General features: G+C 33.7%; 1 protein-coding gene across 10 annotated transcripts in view; it reads right to left on the reverse strand.

The window, feature by feature from the left end:
* Positions 1 to 10,000, reverse strand: part of ACC (acetyl-CoA carboxylase) — a 49,027-nt gene that overhangs the window by 1,374 nt on the left and 37,653 nt on the right. For all 10 annotated transcript variants that reach the window (XM_086536057.1, XM_086536054.1, XM_086536055.1 and 7 more), the window contains 10 exons: positions 9,567 to 9,775; positions 9,222 to 9,365; positions 8,713 to 8,883; positions 8,330 to 8,473; positions 7,948 to 8,083; positions 7,322 to 7,499; positions 6,930 to 7,131; positions 6,438 to 6,674; positions 1,670 to 1,843; positions 1 to 980 (listed from right to left, as the gene is read on the reverse strand). The exon at positions 1 to 980 is cut by the window's left edge and continues 1,374 nt beyond it. In XM_086536057.1, coding sequence (XP_086392183.1) covers positions 822 to 980; positions 1,670 to 1,843; positions 6,438 to 6,674; positions 6,930 to 7,131; positions 7,322 to 7,499; positions 7,948 to 8,083; positions 8,330 to 8,473; positions 8,713 to 8,883; positions 9,222 to 9,365; positions 9,567 to 9,775 — 1,754 coding nt within the window. In that variant the 3' untranslated portion in view covers positions 1 to 821. The remainder of the gene's footprint in view (positions 981 to 1,669; positions 1,844 to 6,437; positions 6,675 to 6,929; positions 7,132 to 7,321; positions 7,500 to 7,947; positions 8,084 to 8,329; positions 8,474 to 8,712; positions 8,884 to 9,221; positions 9,366 to 9,566; positions 9,776 to 10,000) is intronic.

A 10,000-nucleotide genomic window follows, 5' to 3' on the forward strand; every position in this document is an offset into this window, starting at 1 on the left:
TAAAAGGCAACAACCTCCATAACTTGCACACACTCTCCTACAAGTCCACAACTGAACAACATCCCCTGGCCAATGCTGCCAAACGAAAGAGGAATAATGGCTAACATGCATGGTCAAATTTGCTAACAAGTGATAAATATCTGAACTTTACATCTGATTACATAGACGTGATCTCTTGCATGGAAAGAGAAGATAAATCTAAGGTATTTTAACAGTATTTTTTTACAACCATACATAATTTCTTGATTTATTATCTTTGCTGGAGAGAATCGGGAATTTAAAAGGGATTTTTTTATTTTTTTCCTTTTTTACAATAAAAGATGTAGATTAGTTCTTTCACAAAGAGAAATGTAGAATCAGTCTAATATTATCTACCCATTATGCTTACTGGAGTGGAAAATTTCTCTATTTTACAAATGGAATCACACTAGCTCTTATTCATATCAAATATAATGTTTTAATTTTATTTTTGTTTTATCAGCCCTTGTCATGAAGAAGTATGTCTGCAACATCTCATTAACATCAAATATCAATATACTTTATCTAGGTATGCCTCCTATCATACTTGCTTCTTATGAATTTGTTTAAAAATACATCTTTTGAAATGTGTATGGCTGACTCCCTTTTTCTGCTAATACTCATATAAAATATCTACATTTTGGTTTATTTTTAAACATTCAAAAGATCTCTTTGCCTACAATTACTCCTCTTCTTAAGTATGGATTCCGGCAATGGCAGCTAGGGAAGGCCTGCGCACTGAGTCAGTGTGACCAGGGGTGGATGTGGCCAGTAGTACAGGATTACTACCGCCACAACAAGTGTCAGTTGGAGTTCTCTTGGGGGTCAGGCGTGGTGACTGGCTCAGCCTGCTGGCTGATCAGGTCCATGTTGGTCAGTGCCTTCATGGTTTCGGCACGCTGGGCCGGTGACATACGTCTGATGATGTGTACAATGGTGTCCATGGCTATTTCAGGGAAATCCTGAAAATTCCATGCAGAAAACAAGATTATTTTCCATCATGAACATAAAATGAAAGAAAAATAAGCAGTTCAGTAAATAAATGAAAGTAAGGTGCTTCTAGCCTTTTCATATTGATGATATAATAGTGATAATAATAACAATAATAATAATAATAATAATAATAATAATAATGATAATAATAATAATAAAAATAATAATAATGATAATAATAATAACAATAATAATCATAATCATCAGCTCTATCATTAATAACACAAATATATTAATATCAACATATACAAACAAAATAATACAAAAAATAATACCCACAAACACTAGAATTCCATTTCACCAGGATAACACCCGCATAACACCTTCAAAACACACACACACACACACACACACACACACACACACACACACACACACACACACACACACACACACATACACATATATACACACACTCACACTCACACTCACACTCACACTCACACTCACACTCACACTCACACTCACACTCACACTCACACACACACACACACACACACACACACACACACACACACACACACACACACACACACACACACTCACACACACACTCACACTCACACTCACACTCACACTCACACTCACACTCACACTCACACTCACACTCACACTCACACTCACACTCATCACACTCACACCCCAGCCCCTAACGCACCTTCATTACATCCTTGACCCTGGAGATAGCTGCGTCCCTCTTCATGAGCTGTAGGTTCTCCAGCAGGTAGGTGGAGCATCCCTCGTTGGCAGGGGGGGTGCCAGCAGGAGAGGAACCCTCCATCTGCCGATCCACCCACTCAGCCACCGCCTTGTCGCTGTCCCACAGGTAGCTCTTTAGGGGCAGAGAGGAAAGTTGGTTTCTGATATATTGTGCATAAACCGTAAACAAATGACGGAATGAGGGACTTTGGTAAAAAAGGCGGGTCTCTTTTTTTTTATCCTTTGAGATGTGAAATGGAGGATTACAAGGGGTTTATGTGATCTATTATGTTTTAGAAATAATAATAATAATAATAATAATAATAATAATAATAATAATAACAGTAATAGTAATAACAATAAAAATGATAATAATAATGATAACAGAAAAAAATATAAAAATAGTAACAATACAAACAGTTATAATAGTAATAATAATAACACTAATAATAATAAGAAGAATAACAATAATAATAGAAGTAATACAAGTAATACAAATAAAAATACAAATAATAATAATATCAATAATAATAATAGTAATAATGATAATAATAATAATAACAATGATAATAATTATAATAATGATACAGTTAATGATAAATATGATAATTATATCATCACTATTATCATTATCATTATCCTAATGATTAATAAAAATAGTGATAATGATAATAAAAATAACAAAAACAGTAACAACAACAATAACAACAATTATGATAATGATAATAATAAAAATGATAATGATGACAATAATAATAATAAAAATAATAATAATAATAACAACAAGGATAATGATAATAACATCACTATCACAATTACTACGATCTTGAAAACCCCAACAAGGATTAATATCTGTACCTTCTCCCCATTCATATTTTTTGCATCTGTCTACAGCTTTCTATGCAAGAGTGATGCAAATGAAAAAGAACATAGAGGCGTGATAATTAATTATGCAAGAAAGCTGTATCTAAGTCATGCAACTGAGCATCTTCAATCAATATCTAAAAGATAGTGAAATAGATGTCAGAGAGTATATATAAATTATGAACACATATATGAACATGGTGTGTGTGTGTGTGTGTGTGTGTGTGTGTGTGTGTGTGTGTGTGTGTGTGTGTGTGTGTGTGTGTGTGTGTGTGTGAGAGAGAGAGAGAGAGAGAGAGAGAGAGAGAGAGAGAGAGAGAGAGAGAGAGAGAGAGAGAGAGAGAGAGAGAGAGAAGAGAGAAGAGAGAAGAGAGAAGAGAGAAGAGAGAAGAGAGAAAGAGAGAAAGAGAGAAGAGAGAGAGAGAGAGAGAGAGAGAGAGAGAGAGAGAGAGAGAGAGAGAGAGAGAGAGAGAGAGAGAGAGAGAGAGAGAGAGAGAGAGAGAGAGAGAGTGAGAGTGAGAGTGAGAGTGAGAGAGTGAGAGTGAGAGAGTATGTGTGTGTGTGTGTGTGTGTGTGTGTGTGTGTGTGTGTGTGTGTGTGTGTGTGTGTGTGTGTGTGTGTGTGTGTGTGTGTGTGTGTGTGTGTGTGTGTGTGTGTGTGTGTGTGTGTGTGTGTGTGTTGTGTGAATGTGTGAGTATGAATTTAAGAAAGCATTTAAGTATGAGTGTGCATGTGTTCGTGGGTCTACGTGCATGTGTTCGTGTGTGTACATGCATGTGCAAGCGGTTTGCGTGTGCGATTAAGTGTGAGTGTGTATGTGAGTGTGCATGTGAGTGTGCAAGTGAGTGTGCATGTGAGTATGCAAGTGAATATGCATGTGAGTATGCATGCGAGTATGTATATGAGTGTGCCTGTGCGTGTGCCTGTGCTTGTGCCTGTGAGTGTGCCTGTGTGTATGCTTGTGAGTGTGCCTGTGCATGTGCAAGAATGTGCACGTGCATTTAACCCATCCCGGCCATTGGGCTTTTGAATGAGAGAGGGTTAACTGTGAGTGTGAGTGTGCGTGTGAGTGTGCGTGAGTGTGCGTGAGTGTGTGTAAGTGTGCGTGAGTGTGCGTGTGAGTGTGTTTGAGTGTGTGCATGTGCGTGTGCATGTGCATTTAAATGAGTGTGCATGTGATTGTGCGTGTGCATGTAATTGTAAATGTTAGTGCATGTATAAATACTATTTCATTTATAATATTATTGTCTCCAAGTAATATTAAATTTACTTTTTACAGATGCAACCTAATGCATCTTTCTTGGTTATGGTAAGCATTTAACATATTTCAAATTAATGTGAACTCATTTATTGTACTATTGTTTAAATTAACCTGAAAATATTCATCAACAATCATCTACTTTTGTCAAACACATTTCCTTAAGAACACTCTTATTGACAGGTGCATTTAAAAAAAAATCAAAATGAGAAAATAGAAAATGAAAATGGCAATATTTTGTTGACTTCAAGATATTTCTAAAATCATACCTGTATCAAACCAAGAATGGAAAAAAAAAAAAATCACCATATAAATATAACCATTTGAATTTGTATATATTATTAACACCAGTTCCAAAACAAAAGTCTGATCACATTCCAATAACTACCATGAGTGGCGGAGGAGGGTTAAAGGAAGCAAATGCCCGCTGGACCCGAGTCGGAACAAGGATGGCAACCAGGGAGAGCAGTGACCAAAGAAGCCATCTAAAGACAGCCAGAATGTTTGGTGCAAACTGTGGTATGGATGTTGTCTGCCGTAATATCTGCAAGTTCAACATTTTTGCCTATTTTTCCCCTTGTTTTGCTTTTTATTTTGTTTTTTGGCTTTATTTTGCTTTGGTTTGTGAGTAGTTAGTCTCCCTTTTTTTTATCATTCAAAACATCTCTTTATGATCTCTGGCAGATTCTTGATAACCAGAGTAAATAGAAGGGGAAATGGTTAGAACAGCTGTGAAAGAAGCACTTGCCTAACTGAAATATGTCAGGATAATGTCAAAGATACGCATATGGAAACGTGAACTAGGAAGAAGGAAAAAGATTAAAAAAAAAAAAAAAAATCCAAACACAGTATATTATGACATATAAGGATATATATATATCATATAATATCAGAATAATATAACATATCCATATAATATAAAAATGGTCAAATAATCATTCCACACAAACAAACTTAAGACTTTCTACTTCCTTCCACCAAACTTTAAAAAAAAAAATCTTAATAGGTCTTTCAATAAAGAAGCAATGCACCTTTAACTTATGACCTCTTATAAGCCCTTTTTCAAACTCAGCTTTCCATATGACTTAACAATGATTGATACTTCAATTAACGGGCGTACGGGGGGCGCCAAAGCCTTGTGCATGCCAATGTCGTTCAAAATTAATTATTAGGCCTAAATCAATTGAATGGCTGGCACAATACTGTGCCGCCCGGCCACTGGGCTTTTGAATGCGCGGTACAGTACTGTACCACCCGTCCAGAGAGGGTTAAGAAATAAGCACTATCCCATACCACATACCAGTAATTAATTTTTGTTTTCTTTTCTTTTGTTTACACCCTCTTCAAAGACATAATTATTATACTTGTTACCTCTGAATTATCATTCTAATATTTCTATTTATTCAGTCTCATTCATACCTTTCTTCTACATTTGTCGCTATGAAATTTGTTCATATATAAATTTGTTCATATATAAATTTGTATACATACATATATACATACATATATACATACATATATATACATACATATATACATACATATATACATATATATATGTATATATATATACATAAATGTATATATATATACATATATATATACATATATATATATATACATATAAATATATAAATATATATATATATATAATATATATATAATATATATTATATATACATATATATATATATATATATATATATACATATATACATACATATATATACATACATATATACATACATATATACATATATATATGTATATATATATACATAAATGTATATATATATACATATATATATACATATATATATATATACATATAAATATATAAATATATACACATATATATATATACATATATATAAATATATACACATATATATATACATATGTATATATATATATACATATATATATACATATATATATACATATATATATGTACATATATATATATATGTGTTATATATATATATATATATATATATATATATATATATATATATATATATATATATAAATACAACACACACACACACACACACACACATATATATATATATATATATATATATATATATATATATATATATATACATATATATAAATATATATATATATATATATAACCATATACATATTAATATATATATATACAAATATACATATATACATACACATATATATATATATATATATAAAATATGTACATATATATATACATATATATATAAATATATACACATTTATTTATAAATATATACATATATATACATACGTATACATATATATACAGATACATATATATATACATAAATACATATACATATATAAATATACATATATATACATATACATATATAGACATATACATATATATACATACATATACATATATATACATATATATACATATATATATATATATATATATATATATATATATATATATATTCATATTCAAAAAGAAAAATATACCATAGACATAAGAACAAAGAGAAGAAAATAAACAGAACTATAAATTTCCTCCAATAGATAATGACTGGTTAGTAAATTAGTAACACTTGCATGAATGTCCCAGGACCAGCCGTCATACCTCAACAGATCCTCTTTCCTCAAAGAACCACCGCCGAAGCATGGCATCAATCTGGCCATCCGAAGACTCTGGTTGGACAGTCCTGATTTCCTTCTTGACTCTCTCTTCAGCCAACAGCCTTCTCAGGCGCCAGTAAAGAGTTTGACGACTCTGTGCCCATGGGACCACTCCCTGAATGACCCCCTTCTCCTGCATTCTGACTGGAGTGTCATGAAGGTCAGCAAAGGTCACTGCCACCTGTGAAAATAAGTATGAATAATTTCAGTAATTTCCCTGCCATTAAAGAGAAATTGGTATAAAAATTACTGAAGCACTTCCACTATCCATGTCATAAGCACTAAAAAAATCACAAACTGCAATAGTAAAATTGTTTTGAGTGATTATCCTTTGCTATCTACATGCCTACACATAACAATGATATAATTCATCATTCAGTATATCATCAAAATATTCAACAAGAAGAGATATACAAAAGCTATTGTTTCAACCTACCTGGTGATAAATGGGCATCAGCAGCTCCTGTCTCTCCTTGATTTTCTTCCTGATTTTGGCTTGGTCTTCAGGTGAGAGATCAGGCTGAGCAACTGCCCTGTTCCAATGGTGGATGGTTGCATCCAATCGTGACATTGCCTTAACCAGGTCCTTGCTCTTGAATTTGATTTCGACTGTACCCTCTGGCTCCAGTACACCACCTCTGTTTATGCACATTTCAAAATCAGCAATAGTGTATAGATGTTATATCCAGCTTATAAGCAAAAATGAAAGGACCATTGGCATCAAAATATATCAAAACTTTCCTAACCAACATCATGACAACTACCATTTCCCAAGTGTAAAATCTTATATAGAAAGTCCTCCAAACCAGAAATGCCACAATTACTAACCTAGAGAGTGGATCAGCATACATTTCCATGTGCCTCTCATTGATAGTGGGGTCAATCACCACCCAGGCCCCACCTCGTAGCTCAGCATAGGGTGGGACGTACACCAAGATGGGCTGGTTGTACTCTCGCAATGCATCAACAATGTATGCACCAAATTTGATCACCTGCTCATACATGTCTGTGAAATGCAGAATAAATAAATAAATAAATATAAATATAAATATAAATCTATATCTATATATCTATATATCTATATATCTATATATCTATATATCTATATATATATATATATATATATATATATATATATATATAGAGAGAGAGAGAGAGAGAGAGAGAGAGAGAGAGAGAGAGAGAGAGAGAGAGAGAGAGAGAGAGAGAGAGAGACAGAGAGAGAGACAGAGAGAGAGAGAGAGAGAGAGACAGAGAGAGAGACAGAGAGAGAGACAGAGAGAGAGACAGAGAGAGACAGAGAGAGACAGAGAGAATGGGTGTGAGGGGGTAGGGGGATTGCAAGCTCAAATGACAAGAAACATACTAGTTAGGTGGTTGTGAATTGATGTGTATTAGTATAAATAATATAAATTGGCAGGGAAGAGGTTTAAATCCTAAATCATGAGTTATACCTTTCATTCCTCCTGAAAAGCCTCTCCAGTTGGCAAAGATGATGAGAGGAAGACCTTCATGATTCAAATCCTTAATGGCCTGTGAAGTCTTGTAGGCAGAGTCAGGGAACCAAACTTGTCCGGCTTGCGATACAGTCTGGTATAAAAAAGAGAAGAGGAATTCTTTACAACAGTAACTTGCAAAGTCATGATATATATATAAATAATATAATGATCATAAAGTAAGCAATATGTAAAACTAATACAAAAGGGCTCAACAAATGACAATTCAAACTTATTTCACTGCTGCTCTTATATTCAGTTTCTTCAAGACAGTATCCATAAACTTGTGTTCTCCATGTCCACAAATAGAGAGGATTCTGAAAGGTTATTGTTCTCTTACCTTAGCCTCAGAGTCTGGGTTGGCTGGGTCAGCAAGTAGGTTAAGCTCAACTGTTCGTGTTTCAACACATATGCAGCCAACAGGAATGCCACCTAATCTTGCTCGGCCACAGATGACTGTTTGTGCCCATGGTTGGAGAATTTCCTGAATAAAATACATTTTTTATTAGATTTGCATAGATTTTCAGAATACGATAGAAATTATATATTTCATTATCAGACATAATTTTAAAAATAAATATAGACCTTTTATTCTTCCTTTGTTTTTATTCATTGCATGATCTTGCAAATTATTGCAAATCATAATCAGACAAAATCTTCAACTAGTAAAACAGTACACCTCATAAAACAAGTTTACTCCACTAAAATTCTTTTACAAAGTACCTGGAAAGAGTCTTTGTCAAAGAACCCAGATTCCCATTCTGCTGGATTTGCTGGTGATGGCCGTCCTGCAAGCAGCCACCGAGGGTCATAGGGAGCTCTGGTCGGCACAAAAGCCACTTCTCGGTGCACTGGATCCACGGGAGGCAGTATTGGGAGTGGAGAATCCTTTGTCTGTGTTCATAATATCAACCATTAGATTAACAGGAATCAAACAAGCCATTTATATCAGTTAAAAAGTGAGTATCTAAAAATTGATGATCTTTGGCCTTTAACTCCTACAGGATGGCAAAATTCATAAGTATATGAGTACTCAGAATGGGAAATTCTTTGGGTCACTTTAATAGACAAATCTTTAAAATCAAAGTTCCAATATGGATAATTAGTTTTTTCTACTTTCTTTTATGACCTCTGCCGTGTTTCAACCCGTCTGCACAAAAATATGAGAATAGACCATTTTATCCTTTGCAATGTAACATCTTTTGAAAAATCTGAAAAGAAAAATTCAGTACCTTTGGAATAAATGACAGCCAACGCAGCATGGTATGAATTCCCTCTAAGTCGTTTGGTGCAACATCATGGGAAACTCCATTGTTATGCATGATCTGAACACCACCTAGCTGTGAGTTGCTGCTGTACACCTCACGACCTAATAGCTGTATGGGTAAATGTGTATTATCTCTTAGAATATTGAGAAATTTTGAATTCATTTTTACAAAACATTTAAAGCTGGGTTCTATAATTTCTCTTTCTTCTCTATACTTCAGTCTCCTTACATACACAAAATTATCCTCCACAAACACAACTATTAACACAAGTCTTTCAATAAAAGAAAACTTTTGCCTCTCTGTTCATACCTTGTTCAGAGCCCCAAAGCCAGTAAGGATAATGTGAGAGGACTCCACCTGGACCACTCTCTGTCCCAGCCTAACCAAGTAGGCACCGATGCCAATGGCACGACAAGTAACCATAGAATAAGTTACAATTTCCCTGTAGGCCTGTGATGTCTCACCAGCTATCATTCCTGAGTGACGAAGATTCTCAACACCTAGGCCATCATCCTTTCCTGAAAGTATAAAACAAAGAAAATGATAATATAGTTTCAAAAGAATCAAATAATTACATAAATTAATCACTGATATACATATTATTTATCAATCTATCTATCTGACTATCCAACAATAAATAGTCTATATAAAAATAAAAACATTCAACGGAAATGATAATCTATCAAGGTTATAAAGCGTTCCTCTTCCAAAAATAACAAATAAATAATTTTGCATAACCCTCA

This window comes from Penaeus japonicus, unplaced genomic scaffold, assembly GCF_977035675.1.
Source record: "Penaeus japonicus unplaced genomic scaffold, GWHDUDI00000001_assembly GWHDUDI00000004, whole genome shotgun sequence".
Classification (NCBI taxonomy): domain Eukaryota; kingdom Metazoa; phylum Arthropoda; class Malacostraca; order Decapoda; family Penaeidae; genus Penaeus; species Penaeus japonicus.